Raw genomic sequence first — 18,345 nt, forward strand, 5'->3', positions numbered from 1 at the left:
CAATAACAAGTACTAATACTAATAGTCCTTACTCCAATATCAAACTGGTCAAGTGGATAAGCTTCTTCTGCTAGTATCTGAACCGAACTGTCAGCATTAATGGTTACAGAGCCACTGCTAACTAATTAAAACAAAGCACACCCACTAATGAATAATTAATGAGCCCCACCTACCAAAGTACTTAGCAGTAGTTGACTCATTCTCATAAACATTAACCAGTCCTGGCTTGAGGACAGCAATGGCTGGGACGTGACTTGGAAGAATACCAAAACTACCATTGGTAGAGGACACGTCTACTTGACGAACATTGACATTGTGATAAAAAGCCTTTAAAGAGAGAGGGAGAGATGGAGGAGAGGGTTTAGGATAGGACACATGTAGAAGATAGAGTCATGTATAGAGGAGAAGAGATGAGAAAGATGCAGAGAAACAAGATGTATATTAGGAAAGCCATGAAGAGAGGAATGGCTAAAAAAAGAGAGTCCGTATACCTGTCTTGGAGAAGCAAAGGTTAATGGGAGCCCTTCTGCTGTAGAGTATGGGCGGCGGAGCAGACACTGCCCAGCTATTAGGAACCTTCTTGTTGCTATAGTCGCCATTTTGTTTTCAATCTGAGCCGTCTGAGCATGCTCAGAACTGCTCATGAATATTAACGAGTTAATTAATTAAATTATTGATTTTTAAGAGGTTGTTGCTTGACAGTTTGATTGCTGGATTGTTTTTCAGCCACTATCAATAATAAACAACAATAAATAAACAATACACAATAGGTACACTGTCTTACTAATGTGGTGTTGCATCCTTTTCTTAGTGTACAAGTGCCAGTGGAGCAGTTGCTGTTCTTCAATAAACTTTGAACACTGGGCGTTGGAGAGCTCACGACGGAAATGTTCAGATTGTAACAAATCAAGAAAATGGAGGCACTGTGGGTATCTATAATAATAATAATAGTACAATTTAAGTTTCACTTATAAAGCTGGGTTGTGATCAATAACATAGTGTCATTTCATACTTTAGAAAATGGCTGTATTCTTTTGTCTTCCAGTATTGTAAATACTTCAAATAATTAACAAATGTCTTCTCTTTAAAATACCCTCTCTGCCCTAGGACTGTAATTAACAGAACAACAATAATTAATAACTTAATAAGACTCACAGGTGAGATACTGTGGATTAGCCAATGACTGGACAAACTCTAATTCTAATTCAAACCTTTGAACATCTAAACACAAACAAAAATAACAACAACAACAACAAAATGAATTGTTTACCAGTTACATGTACTTCCATTGAAGCAGCTCAGTGAGCTCACGTGCAGCCACACCTCCAAGTTGTGAAGTTGAACGCCCACATACCATCAAGGGTATCACAATGGCTGCTCTCAGCAGATACGGTAGACTATTGTTTGCTGGTTCTAAAAGAGTTCTCTCTCGTTCATTCTTCGGCTCCAGCAGGGAAGGAGGGAAAGGATCACAGAGTAAAGTATTAGGAGGTACTTCAGCTCCAGTCTATGAACTACAAGGTAAATCCTCACCACTTGATGAAACTCTCTCTCATTCATTTTGTTCTCCAGTTCATAATGTGAAACCAGAACACATGAAGGATTATTTGTCACTGACGTTAGTATTATTATCATTTATTTATTTATTAATGACTTTAAAAATTAGTGAGGACCAGTATACCAGGCTAAACAGTTCATCTTCTATTCCAGTGGACCTCATCGGCAGTTGGACGGTTCAAGTTGGACTGAATGTTGATCAAACACGTAAGACACTAACAACACACCATTTGATGTAGTGTTACTTGTTCTAATTAAAGTGCACCTGTGGCGCTACAAAGATGGGTATGAGACTATGGACAAAGTGTGGACTTGCCTCAAGGAAGATAAAGTAATAATACTTCTAGTTGTGTCAATCAGATTTCTGTTAATCAGTAAATCCCCAGGGCCTGTGTTTTGTAAGGGTAACTGTTGCTAAGTAAACCCAGCTGCTGCTGGCAGTTTATTTTGTGCCGCCCTTGTGCCGCTGATACAACAAGGGGAGGTGAAATATCTGTGGTATTTAATCACACTGAGAGGCCAAAGGTCCGAGGCCCGACATTGATAAGGCCATTTAGTTAGCATTAGTTAGCAAAATCCTTTTTAACAAAAATAATGCATTTTTAAAACTGGAGGAAGACTCTCCTTAGTAAACTTAGGCTCAGGAAACTCATTTTCATGTACTTACATGCTACAAAGCTTGACTACCGATTTACATCTATCGGTTCCTATGGTCTTTATTAACCTATCGACTGGGTCTCTCAGTTAATGAGTACCATAGTAACCTCTACCTTGGTGTATCTAATAGATTTAGAAACCTGGTATTCTGCAATCTGATTGGTCAATTAAAATTTGGCACAGTAGAATAATAACAAGAGTAGATAATGATGATGATGATGATGATTAATACTAGGAATGGCAGGATTACAGTCATAATAAACTAGCCAATCAGATCTACTCTAGAAGTTCTCAGGTTCTCGTTGCTTTTACATTCTGGGACCCAGCTGGACTAGAGTCAGAGACTAAAAGAGGATTATATGAAATGAGAACATACACTCTAAAGGTAGGGAGGGCCCCCACTAATTAATAACTAATTGAATTATTATTATACGTTAGGCTGGAACTACTATTGAATGGGGCCATGAATGGTTAGTATTATACCATTGTACTAATGTTGTGTTCTTAAAATGGCCGTAACTTTAAAAATTGAAGTCAGAATCAGCTCAAACTTTATACACAGCATAAGGACATCAATATGTATCAGAAAGTGTAATAAAAATTGGGAGTGATTTTTTAGCCATTTTTTGGAAAAAACCATGGACTATAGCCTTGGGTATTTTTCAGATTTTTGACATTTTCTTAAAATGGCTGTAACTCGAAAAACCAAAAAGAATTTTGGCAATGTTGCCACAATTGAAAAAGAGAAATTCTCCATTATAAAAATGTTTTTCGATGTTTTTACATGCATGCTATATAGAAATTCTGAGCTGATTCTGATTCTGCATTAATTATTTTATTGAAAACAGGAGGCAGGGGCTGAAGTTCAGAGACAAGAGAGAGGCTGTGGGCGGCTGGTTCTCACAAATTGGAGAAATGCATGTTGTCCATCATTTATGGGGTAATTAATAACGTTAATTGTTATTGATTAATAATTATTAATTAGGTTATGAGAATTTGGTCGACAGACGAGATACAAGGCAACAGGCTTGGCAGGAGCCTGGTTGGGATCAATGTGTCCGTGAAACAGGTAATTAATTAATTGATTGATTAATTAACATTAATTAATTAATTAATAGTTCCATTAATACGTCACATGGAGGCTAGGATTCTCCGCCCAAACTCGTTTTCTCCGTTGCAATAATTAATTTTATTAATTGACTTTAAAAGATTATTATTTTGATTGGAATAAATAATCACAAAATTTAAAATGAGTTTTTGTTCTTAAAATCAAATTAAAAACAAATCAAATGAAATGTATCACAGAAAGGACTAAAAACTATAACAAATGACACCAACTCACTCGTAATTAATAAATAATAATAGATAGTTAGTCAAAATTAGCATATTTGTCGAAGGACTCCAAATATTCCACAATAGTTTGATAGCAGAACTTGAACTGATCCTAAGATGATAGAACAATACATTAGTCTACTGTTCAGGTTATCAAAATATACTCACATAGTTAGCCACAATCCCGGGGTGCTTCCGCCTGAGGGCATGGATAGTAAAGAATATATCAATCATCCCTTCAACTTTGAGTCTCTCAATAACAATGTTAATGATACAGAATGTACCAGATCTACCAACACTGGAACTGGGACACGATAATAATAATAAATTACTAATATTGTTAATATTCACTTACCTGTCATGAACAACCACAGGTCCTCCTCCAAACAGGTGATGTGCTTTCTGTACTAACACTATCATATCCATCAGTGCTCCGGTGGTGGGCGGAGTCTTATTCTCAGACCAGTCAGTATAATGGAACTGCTTAATGTTCCGGACTTCATTACCTTGCTGGAATAGGAGGGGCTAACTAGTTATTAATAGTCATCAACAATACCTTGGTGTGTGTGATGGTAATTTCCCTAATCACATAGAAGCCAGTATCAGTCTCACTGATTGTCTCAATGAACATGTCACCATACTGAGTCAACTGGTCCTTGGGCCAATACTGGACAGATTGATCCTAATGTTAATAACAATCATTGACAATGTTGATCGGAATCAGCTCAAACTTTCTGCACAACATAAGCACATGTACATGCATTATGTACTTATAAATGAATACAGTCTATATACATGTATAGCACCTTTCCATCCTCCACTAGTCCACAAAGCATCACTATTGCTGACACTCTGTGCTCCCATATCATCCTCCAGAAGTCATCAACAGTATTACTCAATGGGCCCTGAGTCATTATGAACTGATTACACCTTAAATACCCCTATTAATGAACCATTGATAACCATTAATAACTACTAATAACCATTAATAACTAACGTACATCAACATAGCTGGCATTGATGTAATCCGACCCACTGACTCCAGGAAGCATCAGGAGTCTCACCCTATACGACTCATCTGTGTATATAAAGAAACCGACCAATCAGATCAGAGTAGTCACATGTACTCACATGGCAGTATGTCAGGGTATCTGTTCTTAGCTCTGTTCACTGGGAGTGAGGCTGATATGTACTGACTCGGTATAGCAACGTCAATTGAATTCAGTTTCTATGACGACCAACAATTAATTAATAATTAATAAATTAATTAATTACTTCAAATTGTTTAGGTAATGGAGATAAAGCAGTTACCACGGAAACCGCATCCTCAATATTATTATCTTCTTGTGTTGTTAACAGTATCTTAGCTTCTTTAGGAAAGTTCTGTACAGTTTGTTCAGAGTTACCAACTTTAATTAATTCAACCAACGAATCATGAACAAACATATACTGGGCCTGAATAATGAATGATGATAATAAATGATAATAAGTTAATATATCTCACTTCAGTTTGGACCATATAGTTTCTCTTATGTCTCATGTCCAGTACAAAGTTAAATACGTCAACTTTCCCTTCAGTTTCCATCATTAGCATCATGGACTGTATAGCTATGAACGTTCCTGATCTACCCACTCCAGCACTAACGGATAATAAATAATTAATCGACACATCATGCACTGTATCAATTGCAACCCAGTGATTTGGGTCACATCATAACAGAACTGGTACAAGTAGGTACAGTGATGGTAATTAATGAGGGGCTGGTATTACCTGCAGTGGACTACAAGGGGTCCAGTGTGGGTGGAGTTGTTGACTCGCCTTATGAAGGATATTATTGGATTGGGATGGTCAGGGACACCAAAGTCAGGCCAGGCAGTGTAGTGGAACTGTTTCACTTCAAAAGATTCATCATCCTTTTGATAACAATGTTTATATAAACAAGACACAAACAAACATGTAAACAAAGAGTACCTTGTTGTTTATTTTGAAGGTCCTTATGGTGTAGTAGGCTAATACCTGCTGGTCAATGATGGTAACAGTCAACTCTCCAAAGGTAGTGCTGCCAGTCTGGGGCCAATACTGGTGACACTTTGGCTAATGATAATGATGATAATGATAATAATAATAATAATAATAATAATAATAATAATAATAATAATAATAATAATAATAATGATAATAATAATAATGATAATATTAATAATAATAATAATAATAATAATAATAATGTAGAGTATTTGACACATACTCGTCCTTTCTCCACACAATTCGTTAGCATTACTATACAGCTGGTCTTTTGTTCCCAAATCATTCGCCAAAAATCAGGACTGGTCTCTGCTAATGGACCTTGACAGGCAATGTAGGTATCACGTGAACCATAACCCTATTAATAATAATAATAATAATAATAATAATAATTAATGACCATTATCTTACATCAATATAATTAGCGTTAATATAATCGGATCCTTCTATTCCTGGTATTTTTGTCAATACAACTCTAGTTTCATCAACTATTAGGACAACAACATTAACTAATAATAACTAACAAACAACTAACAGCTATTAATATTCCCATATCTGTTCTTCTCAATGTTGCAAGTTTGTTGAGATGCCTCATGAGGCAGTGATGGTGATTTGATTGTGATCAGCTCATACTCCTCAGAGAAGAGATGGTCAGTGTTGGCATGCAACCTTTTAACGTAATCAGGAAACATTGACACTGATATTGATTGACGCTGATCTGATGGTGTCAGCTCAGGAATATCAGCTGCAGGTACCTTCTTCAGATCATTCACCAAAGAAACCTACAGACAGTAACAATCATGTACAGTATATACTGTATAGTTACAGTTGTAGTGGGAGGGAGATCTGTTTACACAAGAGACAATGAGAGATAAGGTTGTATAAACACTGTGGCTATGGTCATGTACACAGATGAAAATTTAAAGTCAGAATTAGCTCAAACTTTCTACAGAGCATAAGGACATCAACATGTATCAGCAAATGTAATAAAAATGTGGGGTGATTTTGGAGCCATTTTTGGGAAAACCATTGCTATAAATTATTCTTATTGTCTAGCTAATGTACATTGTACTCTTAATATTAAATTAGTATTGGAGTGGATTAGAGTCAGGACTAGTATTATCATGTATAAAGTGCATTAATAGTATATGACACACCAACAGACCTGATGGTGAGCTTCGATCTGTGAACTGCCTGTCACAGACAATAACTAAAAACAATAACTCAATCAAACACATGCACCACACACAACACATGCACACTGTACATACAATATAATATAATACACGTACATGTACATGAATAGGTCATTAGGTGATTAGGTGCTGCATGTACATGTAATTGAGAGTACCTTTTGGCTCTCAGTGAGTCTCATTGACCCTCTCCTGGCGGCTGGGGGTATGTTACTGGTTGCTTTAGGTCTCACAAACACAAAAGCCGCAATGAGAGCAACAAACACGAGAAGAGTAACAAGAATTAACAATGATACTACAATCCCTGCAATAGCACCACTGGATAAACCTGTCAAACCAGTAATAACAACAGGCCATTATACTATTATACAGTATTACTGTCAACGGGAGTTGGTTCAGCTTCTCTCAGAGTATCCACAGGATCACTGAACCGAGTGGAGGAGAACACACTAAACTGAGGAGCCCCCGTCTCTCTCTTACTCCTAACCTAATAAATAAATAAATGAATAATAAATAAATAAATAAATAATAATAATAATAATAATGATGATGATGATGATGATGATGACAGTATAAATATGCTTACATTGCTGTTAGAGGGAGGAGCTGGGGGGAATGCTCTAATGAAGTAAGTGTAACTGGTAGCAGCTGCCAGTGGAGGGTTGGAGTATCGGCCAGGCTGTAGATTGCCAGTATTGTCATTGTCCCCAATAATGAACTGATGAGGTAATGTCAGTGAACTGAGCAATAGCTCAGCAGCAATGTAAGGTCTACCAGCTGGTATCACTGGAGTATCCACCTATTGATAATAGTAACAAGTAATTGATAATGGTGATGATGACTCACTGATGATATAAACGAGTCATTATTTCTATAAAACACGTCTGGACTGACAGTGGGACCACTGGAAGAGAATAATTGATTAGTTAACGAGCCATTGAGTTTAACAACTACCACCCATATAAGGCTAAAGGAGGGAGTAGGTGTGGTTTAAGTGGGTGTGGTTTACTTACAATACAGCTCCACCCCTATTGATATTCTCTGGTATTAGGATCGGGACAGTATTAGCAGTAATGGATTGAGATACAGTCATTATAGTCTCGTTAGCAATGGGTGGGGCTATATATAATTAATTAACTAAATACTATGAATATTAATTAGCTTACGATTATTAACAGTAGACTGGGTAACATTATTACTGAATGGGCCATGCCCAATAACAGTATTACCTGCCACCTGTATGATGTATTCTGTACCGCCAGATAAACCAGTTAATGTAAACTAATCAATTAATAATAATTAATAATAATAATTATAACTTACTTGCAGTTGAGTTGTGTTAACAGTTTGAAACATGTCCTGATTATCATTATTGTTAATTTTAAACTGAATGGTATAATTAATAATTGGACCGTTCGTTTCTTCAGGTGGTATTTCACTCCAGCTGACACTCAGTGAGTCGTTACTAGTCGAGAATACACTGACAATAGTAGGAGACCCAACTGGGACTATAATATACAAGAATATACAAGAATATACAAGAGTATACTACTGACCATCTTGTAATGATTCAAATGAGAATGTAGCAGGTGGACTGGTTCCGGCTGGGTTGGTGGCAGTCAATGAAAATGAATAATTAGTGAAGGGGCTGATGTGAGTCCCGTTGATAATAATAATGAGGCTTTCATTATTAATGATGTTGAAAGTGGTACCAGTTGATAATGAGAGGCTATAAGAACTGATTGGTAATAAAGAGAAAGGAGGAGTCCATTGTATAGAGACACTCCTCGCCATTGGGTCTATTGTGCTATTGGAAGGAGACAATGGAGGGCCTATAGTGATTAATAAATAATAATAATAATAATACATGTACCTGTACCTGATATAAGTTGAACTATTTCTTCACTTCTCACGGAATCATTAAATATATTTGACGCTACACAGACCAGTCTTGTGTTATTATTGTTTATGTTACCAGACAATGTTGAGACACTTCTATTTGCTGACATCATTTCAGTATTTACTGTGAATTCATCGACACCAGTTAAATTAGTCTCATTAATCAACCAGCTGATGGCTGGAAGAGGGAATCCCTCAGATGTACAATTTATAATAATAGAACTATTAATAACCACTGGAGGAGCACTAGGGTTAGTAATAATGACAGGAATAACTGCAAACAAACAAACAAATAAATAAATAAATAAACAACTAACTAACTCACATCCTCTTAATACAGTAGCAGGTTCACTAGTATCATTAAAGAAGTCATTACTGGCAAAACAGAAGTACTCTCCATCGGACTCCAGTGTTATAGTCAATGTGCTATTGGTAGTAAGACCATCAGTTGATGTGCTAATAATAGAAACAACACTTTCTGTATCATCAAATAATGAAACTGGACCACTGGAGTCATTCCTGAACCAGGTTATGTTTGGTACTGGAATGGAAGATGCTAGACATGAGAATGAGACAGTATCTCCTCTCAGTACAATAATGGGAGGGGACAGAGGATCCTGGACTATAGACACTGGACCTGATGAGAGGGAGAGAGTGAGAGCTCTATCTGATGACATTCAAAGAACTTACTGAAAGCATTGATAATAGCGGTCGCATTAACAGTGTCGTTACCATAGCAACTGATAGGTACAGTACCAGCAAGAAGTGATGAATTTATTTGAATAGTAGAGAGAGCAGGTCCAATAAAATCCACTGGAGGTTGACTAATGGATAAGAAAGGGGTGGAGCCAACATCCCACGTGATATTAACAAGAGGACGTCCGTCAACAGTGCAATTAAAAGTTAATACTTGAGGCAACAATGGATTAACTGGGTCCTGTAATATTGGACTGATTGTTGGAACCCCAATAACTAAAAAATAACATAGTACATGTATAATGCATCAGAAAATGTTATAAAAATGGAGAATTCTCTCCTTTTCATTTCTGGCAAAATTTGGCCCATGACCAAATACAGTGACTTTTGTCTGATTTACTTGAGAAACTTTAAAAATTCAATTTTGATTGGAATCAGTTCAAACTATCAGTTACTATTATACTACTATTATACATTATTATTATTATTATTATTATTATTATCATGTTAATGGTATATACTTACATTGAACTAGTAAGTAGGTTGATGATACGATACTATTAAAGTAAGCCACACCCCCAACACCAGGAGATACAAATACACACTGATATACTCCAGTCTGGTTCTGTTGTAGGTTAGCTAATGTTAGATTTGATTGGATGATCAATCCTTCAGTTGCAGTGGCTATGCCATCATTCATAATTGATCCATCTCTATACCATCTTATCATAGGGGCGGGGCTACCAGTGACAGTACATGACAATACAACACTATCACCAACTGGTAGAATAGTTTCACTTTCAATTTGACTAATAAACTCAGGAGCAACTATGAATATAATTGAATATAAATAATAATAATAATAATAATAATAAGTTAATAACTCACATAATACATTAACACTAACAGCTGCTGTGTCTCCATTAGAGGCTGTACAGTAATAAATACCGCTGTTGTTTCTATTAATATTAATAATATTAATAGACTCGTCTGTAATGTTAGTAGCAGGTGCTCCTGTACTTGACCATGTCACAGTGAACATTTCGTTTGGTATACAGGGAATGGAAACATTAGTAAACTCTAGTATACTGAGATTTACTGGAGGCGTCAGAATAAATGTAGAAATAACTAAATCTGGATAATAAATTATCAATTAATTAATATTATTAATAATAACTAACCGTTAATTAATAATGAGGCATTATTGCTCCGTACAGGCTCAGCCCTGTCTTTAAAATAAGCTACACAATAATAGGCCACGCCTCCTTCAGATTCCGTCACATTATTTATAACGAGTACACTCAGGCCTGGGTCATTGAAATCATTAATGACATCTTCAGAAGCCACCATTCCTTCACTGGAGTACCAGGTAATGTTAATTAGGGCAGAGTCTGGCGATATTGAACATGAAAAAGCAGCTGTGCCATTGACAGGTACATGTACATCAACTGGCTGTATTATATATGTTGGAACAACTAATTACAATAATAATAATAATAATAATAATGATGATCATGATGATGATAATGGATTACCTTCATTGATGGAAATAAATTGACTAATGAAGGATCCCCTCTCAGTTGTAGCATTGCAATAAAGGTAATTAATGTCATCAATTGATAAAGACTCATTAATTAATGAACTGCTGAGTGGATAATCAGGTAATGGACAGTACAATGAGCCATTCCTTAATGTCACGTTAGTATAGAACATACTCTCAACTACAAATGAATCAATGATAACTTTACACCACACAATGATAGGCCAACCTGTATTAAACCTGATGATACTACTGTACCCATTATTAAGAGAGCAGTTATAAGTATTAGTATCATCCTTCAGTACTTCAGTTCCAGGGTAGACTCTCAATAGTCCTTCATTGTCTTGTGTTATTCCAAATGTGCTTAAAGGAGAGGAGACAGGGTCTCCATCAGCTGTCAGCCATAATGGAGACTCACCAGAGGAGGAGCAGTTTACTTCAATCAAGAGGTCGGACAGACCAGCAGCAGCTGTGACTACATCAGAGAGGATCAGACCATCAGGAGAGGAGAGGGTCTGTGAACGGACTCCTACACAGTAAAATAATGATAACAATTATTAACAATTTACTAATTTTCTTTGAAATGAATCAACCATCATAATTACAATGAATACAAACATAAACCAGAGAATGAACAGGGAACAGTGGGAGAGAGAGAGAGAGAAAGGGAAGTATCAGTAATATCTGCTAATGGCAAGTATGAAGGAGAGACCTAGTTTGGTCAATGTACAAATTAGGATGGTAACAGGATACAGTGTCATGATGCAACACATGCACTGCCACTACACTACTGTATTGATATCACTGTACATGTACATGTATACAGACTAACTGTACAAAGTTGTGTTGCTGTGTCAACAATGTAACATTCCAGAACACAACAATAATATAATTTCACTAGTAGAATAATCTTCAAAATAATGTAAAACAACATTTATATAATAATAACAACATTATAATGATACTCACCACAAGTTGTAGCCAGGAATATTGTCAATACTTTAATAAAGAGGGGCCAGTCCATATCATCAGCTGTGGCCCCTACAGTAAGAGAGTGTCAGTAATAATGGAGAGATAAGATCAGTATCAGGTAAACTGGGACGGTATCGGACTAAAGTACATTCACATCAACCAGACACACACTAATGAATCAGCTCAGCAACTTCAGCTAATAAACCACACCTACTCATTAAGTGGGCGGGCATCTACTCCACATTTCTAATTAATGCCCAGACAGTAGTTGGGAAAGAACATTAACAATTTAACATTCACAATTTTCACAAGAAAATGGCTACTACTCGTCCAGTTAAAGAAGGATGGCTCTATAAAGAAGGAGGGGCAGCCAGGAACAAGTGGCAGTTGAGGTGGTTTGTCCTCAGAGCCGATACCTTGTTCTATTATCAGAAGAAAGAAGACACTAACTGCCTCGGCTCCATCAACTTGTCTCTGGTCGAGGACGTGTCTAAAGTAGGGGATCACTCAGGCAGAGGACACTGTATGGCTATAGTTGGTGTGAAAGCTAATAAGAAAGTCTATTATCTGTCAACTGAAAGCAGTGAGACATTGAATGAATGGTTCACTGCTTTTAAAGCAGTCACTGGTCTCCACCATACCAAACCAGTAGTGTCCAGCTACTGCACAGCTGAAGTCTTCATCAATAATAGTGGCATTAGAATCAATGGGGACGTCAATTATCAAATATTATCTACTCTCTCTGCACGGACTCCTCCTGAAAGGAAATCCCGTGACCACTTGGGTTGGTTTTGTTGTCGCTCGGTAGCAGTGTCCACTGTCCTTGGGGTCTTCAGTCAGTACAGGTGGAACCCTGACAAGGTCTACAGGAGCACCGGTCTACTCCCTAATGAACCAGGGGTCCACCCACTCATCCGGATTATATTCAGTAGGACTGATCCCACTGACCCTCCTCCTTCTCCTGATACTGAACCATCAGCTGCCAGCAGGACTGGACCAGCTGATGAGCTCCTTGAAGGAGCTGATGATGAACTCATTGAACTTATGAAGGAATTCGGTATTCCACTTAACTTATTGCAAGTTTAACCATTATCTTTGGTGTAACGTTATATCATTGTGTGTGTTCAGTCACTTTTAATTTCATTGATAATAATAATAATTTTTAGTTTCATTTTCCCAATTCCCATACTTATTACTTGACTAGTTGACTACCGAGCACGCTCAGTATAATTGGTGGGTGTGGTAGCATTTCTGTTGGCCCCTCCTACAAACTGTCTAACTGCGGATGCGAGCTCTGAGTATGAATTTCTTCTGCAGTTGTTTTCATATAAAGCTTCATATCACCAGTACTGTAGAGAGTATCCTCTTTTAATACTGTCCTTTCTTTCATTGGAGTCCGGCCCCAAGCTCTCGTTATATGCAGGAGCACCTGCTTAACCCGCACTACCTCACCCTTTACCCTTCCCCTTCCCCTAACTGTAGACCAAACCACCTCCAGCTCCAATGGCTGCTGCTTTAGCTGCTGTGAGTCCTAGCACAGTCTTTCCTGCTGTTAGGTTCAATGTGAGCGGTACCAGATACACTGTAGGTAAGAGACTTGGAGTGTGAGTGCTGATATGAGCTAATGATAGCTAACGTGTTATTTAATTAATAGTTAAACAAGTGGCAGAATTATTAGGGATGGTCGTTGTTGATAATGAAGAAGACACAGACTGGTCTGTTGTTATTATTGTTATTGTTGTTATTGTTATTATTGTTGTTGTTTAGTGATCTTGTGTGGATTGATACTGCCATACCTTTGGATAAATATATGCAATTAAAGCCATACCAAGTAATGACTATTATTATTATCATTATTAGTATTTATTGTTGTAGATTCTTAATCATTTTCCTGGTATGGGGGAAATTTGTAGAAAAGATTCCTTGGCAAGAAATATTCAAAAGTATAATACAATAATACTGATTAGCAATATCATATGGTGCAGGTTACGAATCTTCAATAATGAAGAATATTCAATAATACCTATGACATGGATACTACCATCAGAACATGGTGCATTGAGCCACTATATGAGAGAAGTCAAACGAAGGGGAAAGTCCAAAACCCTAATAGTGAAACCACCAAACGGAGCAATGGGCAACGGGTAAGGAGGGAGAGGGGGTGTGGCTGTACTTAACCACTTGTGTGTGATTGGGTAGGATCAGTCTAGTACGTAGTCTTGACTCTATTCCTTTGGGTGAAAACCTAATTGTTCAAGAGTACATTGAAAAGGTGGTGTGATTTAATGAATGATATTCATGATAAATAAATTAATGTCATTATTATTCACAGCCATTGCTATTGGATGGATTCAAGTTTGATTTAAGAGTTTATGTGCTAGTAACATCTTGTAATCCACTCAGAATATTTGTGTATAAAGATGGACTGGTATGACTATTAATTCATTATTAATCATTTAATTATTTTAATTATTTATAGGTTAGATTATCAACCCAACCTTATAATGCTCCAACTGATACCAATATAGTGAGTCACATGCACTCCACATGTGTTGCATGTATACCTCACATGTGTTACATGTATACCTCACATGTGTTACATGTATACGTACACATGTTTTCATGTTGTGTAGAAAGTTTGAGTTGATTCCTATCAAGTTTGGGCTTTTACGATTTTTAAAACTTTTCTCCAAAATAGGACAAATGTTCATGTACTATAGTACAGGGATTTTTGTCAAATTTTTCCAAAATTGAAAGGGAGTGAATTCCTGAATTTTATTACATTTTCTGATAAATATACTGTAAATGATGTACTTACACTGTACGTTAATAGCAAGAGTCAATGCCCCAATTAATGCACCCTCCTATTTATTGGATCTCTACACTGCTTCCACAATAAAAACTTTCTATTTGGTGCACCTCCTGGTCGAGATGATTATTTTTGAGAGGTGCCATTTGATAATTGTTCCTATCTAAACAATGCCCACCTGAGACATTATTATTTTATCAAGAGGTGCGTTAATTGGGGCGAGTACTGTACTACCGAAAGAGAGGCATTAGGAAGTGATACTCTGCAAAGAGGTTCGTTAATTGGGGCGAGTATGGCAGAGGTGTTAAGAAGTCACACTCCGCATACTTCAGTAGTTTTCAATCAGTGTTTATACAGATGTGTTGTTATAACAACATGATCATTATACAGAAGTATACTGAACGTGACTGGCAGCAGCTGAGATGGCCCCCTCCCGTCACTCTCTTATTATTTCCTCTTGTTAATAGGGAGAGCAGTTCATGCATTTAACTAACTATTCCATCAACAAACACAGTCAACATTTCAATAAAGATGAAGACTTTGATAAAGGCAGTAAAAGGTAATTATTATTAACTAAAATAATAATTATTGTTTACATATATACATAGGTCTTTACAATATTTTAATGGTTGGTTGATGAGAAATGGACATAACATCACCGAACTCTGGGACAAGATACATGTAAGACCATTGGAAAGACCATCAATCATTATTAATTAATTGTTGTTATAATCTTAGGATGTAATAATCAAGACGTTGATTGCTGCTCAGCCACACCTACAGCATTCCTACCAAGCTTGTCGTCCTGGACTGAGTTTCACTGATAAGTGCCATTGCTTTGAAATACTCGGATTTGACATATTGATTGACGAAACTCTTAAACCATATCTCCTAGAGGTGAGTAGAATGACTAATAATCATTGTTAATATTGATTATGTTCATGAAGGTAAACAGGTCTCCTAGCTTTGGTATTGAAACTAAATTGGACCATCACATCAAGACTGGGGTCATTACTGATGCCATCAAGATAATGAATATCAAGTAGATACAAACTCTACTCTTTATTGAGTATGACACTGTCCCAATCATTAGACCATCAGACAGAACAAGAAAGCTTTCATTGCAAAGAGCTGCTTCAAGGAGAAGGTTACTGCAATCAAGTTTATCGTCAAGACCAGGAGGAGGAGGGAAACAACATTTAGACTTTGTCACTGTAAGTGCAATCAGTAGGAGCTGCAGCTAGTCCTTCACTGCTGTATTGTTCCTATAGGAACATGAAGAAGGTGCATTGCTACTGGAGAGGAAGAGAGAGGAAGTGGTAAGACCAGCAGCTGGTATTAATTGTTACTTTAATTGAAAATTTAATGATAGAAAAGTCGATTGCTTGAGGTTAGAAGAAATCGAGAAATGGAGCAACACGAGAAAGAATCAATGGTAAATGTAATGATGATGATGATGATGATGATGATGATGATGATAACAATAATATAGGGACATTATCAAAGGATTTATCCATCATTTGATATTGAGAGACAAATATTTTATGAAACGGTACTTGCTGAGTCAGCTAAAATAGGCTATACAGGTGAATGGGTTGTATTTAATAATGATTCACTTAATTAATAATTAATCAATAGGTAGGAATCAATACCAGTCCAGCAGTATAGTCAAAGGTTTGGATAAAATGAGAGAAAAAGAACTGCTTGAGTTATTGTGTCAATATGAGACTGAAGAGAAATTCAATTGTGTACCTACTGCTGTTGACTGGTTTGAAGTAATGATAATGATTATTAATTAATTAATAATTATATTAAATAATAGTGCCATGGATCGTTCTCTCCTACACTGCAACCATTGTCTTTTTATGACTCGTCTCCAATGGTAATTATTAAATCATTGTTAATGCATTACTGTGTGGTGTAGGGTCCCGAGTTAAAAGCAATGGCAGCTAGGGAGCACGAAGAGGAGCAGACCCAAAGGACTATGTTAGCACTGAATACTCTCCAATACTCTTATCCTGGCAAAGAGCAAGCTGAAGTCATTAAAATCATTAATGAGGTACACTACCTGATGAATATAATACAAGTGTACACGTGTCTAGGTGCAAGCTGATTGGTTGAAACATAGATCTGATGTAGGCACCTTTTGGTTAATAACTTTAGATAATGTGAAAAGGCGACAAGTAAATCAATTAATGTTACAACCTAGTTATTATAGTTATCAATAGTTATTAAGTCCGGTAAAAGAATCGATTAAGAATTTAATTAAAACTATTTGGAGGTCAACAATAGTCGAGTCAATTCGTTTGTATAAAATTTTTGTTCATTTGTTTAACTTTTTGTTATCGAATCATGGACATGGTCTATGGCTCACTGTGCCCGGAGGAACTGGTGGAAGGTATTGCAAGTCTCTTTATTATTGTCACTGTATGTGTTGTATATTAGTAACCAATGGGAGAAGTTGTTTCAAAAGAAACATGAAGTTTTATCAATTAGTGAACTTCACTGCTGTAGGCGGTTGATAGAATTGTGTCGTGGTACAATAACAGCAGCTTATTACTATTATAAAAGAAAGGACAAGTAATAGATATACTTCTAATTCATCAACCATTTATGATACCACTATATAGGACAGAACATATTGATGACACAAGAGGTAGAAGAAGATCAGAAGGATCTTTAGTAATAGCAAGAAGTAGAGCAAGACTGTGTCATGGGTCAGTGGCCAGAAGAACAACTCATCATTCTCTTCACTTACATTTGAAAAAACCTTTTACCACTTAACAGTTTACCTATTCATTATTTATGATGTTAATTTACATATTGATTCATTCTTTAACAGAAAACATGCCACCATATTTTCATAAATTACATTTTCTGGTACATGTACTTATTAATCCCCTCCTCTAGCAGATATTGTAAGTCCTTTACTAACTGGTCCTTATCTATATATCTTCCCACACATGTACCTATTAACAATAACAGTAGCTCACAATAAACAATGAAATACTTTTTCTCCAGTAGACCCGGTAACTACAGTGCACTGCAGGTTCATGTGACAGTCACTTCTCACCAAACAAACCCTTTCTTTCACTTCAACCACTTTATCATATATTACTTGAGGCATCGAGACAGACTACAGTGAAGTATATTATTCGGTTACTTCCTGATCAAACGTTTGTTGAATCAGTAAGTAGAGACAAACCTAAGCTAAAGGAAGAAGCATCAAGCAATGACAGGTATAGGAATGGTACAATATTACTGTGTAGTAGCTAATGTAAAGGGTCACCACTTACTTGTATAATACAATGTATAATTAAGGGTGTACTCTCAAACTCTCTAATTTTATTTGAAAGAATGGGACTACATGTACACATGCAAAGGGATGCATGATGCATAGTACAACCATTCAGGAGCCCATGAAAAGGTTGGGCTCCTGATTTATTACTTACAGCTGGTATCTGTAATGATAGCTATCCAAAGGTACTGTTGTACAGGGGCCAGAGAACATACTGCAAAACAAATCAAAAGCTGAGGACGGTATCCAATTCATGAAAGAAACCAGCAGAGAACATACCTCAAAACAGCAACCAACAGGAGAGGAGAGACCAGGGCAAACAGGACAGATGAGAGCACCATTGAGACACTCATTGATATCTAGCAA

The 18,345-nt window shown here is 36.6% G+C and overlaps 6 protein-coding genes and 1 long non-coding RNA gene across 8 annotated transcripts; 3 read left to right on the forward strand and 4 right to left on the reverse strand.

Annotated features, from left to right (window-relative positions):
- Positions 1–5: 5 nt before the first annotated feature.
- Positions 6–631, reverse strand: LOC105313921 (ATP synthase subunit delta, mitochondrial-like; the record flags this gene model as incomplete). The annotated part of the gene is made up of 3 exons (XM_020000514.1): positions 492–631; positions 174–327; positions 6–121 (listed from the first exon to the last, which is right to left on the reverse strand). Coding segments are annotated over exons 1-3 (378 nt in total), but the record flags the coding sequence as incomplete, so codon positions are not given.
- A 26-nt stretch (positions 632–657) lies between these two features.
- Positions 658–1,340, reverse strand: LOC100631833 (mediator of RNA polymerase II transcription subunit 31-like). Its single transcript, XM_020000522.1, has 5 exons — positions 1,271–1,340; positions 1,156–1,221; positions 1,013–1,109; positions 785–933; positions 658–729 (listed from the first exon to the last, which is right to left on the reverse strand). The coding sequence occupies exons 1-5, from the start codon at positions 1,287–1,289 to the stop codon at positions 671–673; spliced, it is 390 nt and encodes a 129-aa protein (XP_019856081.1). The 5' UTR covers positions 1,290–1,340; the 3' UTR covers positions 658–670.
- LOC100642107 (protein NipSnap homolog 1-like) lies at positions 1,331–3,542 on the forward strand. Its single transcript, XM_003388930.2, has 9 exons — positions 1,331–1,521; positions 1,573–1,618; positions 1,667–1,764; positions 1,818–1,888; positions 2,450–2,599; positions 2,653–2,684; positions 3,063–3,154; positions 3,200–3,283; positions 3,333–3,542. The coding sequence occupies exons 1-9, from the start codon at positions 1,371–1,373 to the stop codon at positions 3,395–3,397; spliced, it is 789 nt and encodes a 262-aa protein (XP_003388978.1). The 5' UTR covers positions 1,331–1,370; the 3' UTR covers positions 3,398–3,542.
- A 20-nt stretch (positions 3,543–3,562) lies between these two features.
- Positions 3,563–12,056, reverse strand: LOC100633478 (receptor-type tyrosine-protein phosphatase delta-like). 2 transcript variants are annotated; one of them, XM_020000518.1, is made up of 32 exons: positions 11,870–12,056; positions 11,130–11,429; positions 10,896–11,081; positions 10,542–10,835; positions 10,249–10,494; positions 9,886–10,188; positions 9,355–9,636; positions 8,990–9,301; positions 8,645–8,938; positions 8,322–8,597; positions 8,089–8,273; positions 7,932–8,046; positions 7,779–7,884; positions 7,612–7,732; positions 7,352–7,564; positions 7,144–7,252; positions 6,924–7,093; positions 6,738–6,782; positions 6,108–6,354; positions 5,984–6,060; positions 5,796–5,930; positions 5,519–5,641; positions 5,318–5,460; positions 5,051–5,186; positions 4,822–5,001; positions 4,678–4,774; positions 4,548–4,624; positions 4,353–4,487; positions 4,103–4,228; positions 3,902–4,056; positions 3,715–3,850; positions 3,563–3,658 (listed from the first exon to the last, which is right to left on the reverse strand). In XM_020000518.1, the coding sequence occupies exons 1-32, from the start codon at positions 11,922–11,924 to the stop codon at positions 3,584–3,586; spliced, it is 5,454 nt and encodes a 1,817-aa protein (XP_019856077.1). In that variant the 5' UTR covers positions 11,925–12,056; the 3' UTR covers positions 3,563–3,583. The 2 variants fall into 2 exon arrangements, with proteins under 2 accessions (XP_019856077.1, XP_019856078.1); XM_020000519.1 differs by lacking the exon at positions 6,738–6,782.
- A 58-nt stretch (positions 12,057–12,114) lies between these two features.
- LOC109584696 (protein BOB1-like) lies at positions 12,115–13,067 on the forward strand. The gene has a single exon (XM_020000521.1). It carries the CDS (start codon positions 12,188–12,190, stop codon positions 12,956–12,958), a length of 771 nt encoding a protein of 256 aa, XP_019856080.1. The 5' UTR covers positions 12,115–12,187; the 3' UTR covers positions 12,959–13,067.
- A 101-nt stretch (positions 13,068–13,168) lies between these two features.
- On the forward strand, positions 13,169–17,537 carry LOC100633602 (tubulin polyglutamylase TTLL7-like). Its single transcript, XM_020000520.1, has 23 exons — positions 13,169–13,460; positions 13,527–13,587; positions 13,640–13,703; positions 13,748–13,815; positions 13,858–14,016; positions 14,072–14,144; positions 14,205–14,300; positions 14,352–14,399; positions 15,149–15,240; positions 15,290–15,362; positions 15,420–15,578; positions 15,629–15,723; positions 15,775–15,895; positions 15,953–16,000; positions 16,054–16,116; positions 16,174–16,267; positions 16,320–16,456; positions 16,504–16,563; positions 16,606–16,740; positions 16,784–16,864; positions 16,910–17,079; positions 17,127–17,261; positions 17,312–17,537. Exons 1-23 carry the CDS (start codon positions 13,376–13,378, stop codon positions 17,463–17,465), a joined length of 2,271 nt encoding a protein of 756 aa, XP_019856079.1. The 5' UTR covers positions 13,169–13,375; the 3' UTR covers positions 17,466–17,537.
- On the reverse strand, positions 17,497–18,252 carry LOC109584698 (uncharacterized). The gene is made up of 3 exons (XR_002186133.1): positions 18,134–18,252; positions 17,692–17,891; positions 17,497–17,650 (listed from the first exon to the last, which is right to left on the reverse strand). It is a non-coding gene; the product is annotated as an uncharacterized LOC109584698 (long non-coding RNA).
- Between the last annotated feature and the right edge of the window lie 93 nt (positions 18,253–18,345).

Source organism: Amphimedon queenslandica, unplaced genomic scaffold (assembly GCF_000090795.2).
Source record: "Amphimedon queenslandica unplaced genomic scaffold, v1.1 AMPQUscaffold_13178, whole genome shotgun sequence".
Lineage (NCBI taxonomy): Eukaryota > Metazoa > Porifera > Demospongiae > Haplosclerida > Niphatidae > Amphimedon > Amphimedon queenslandica.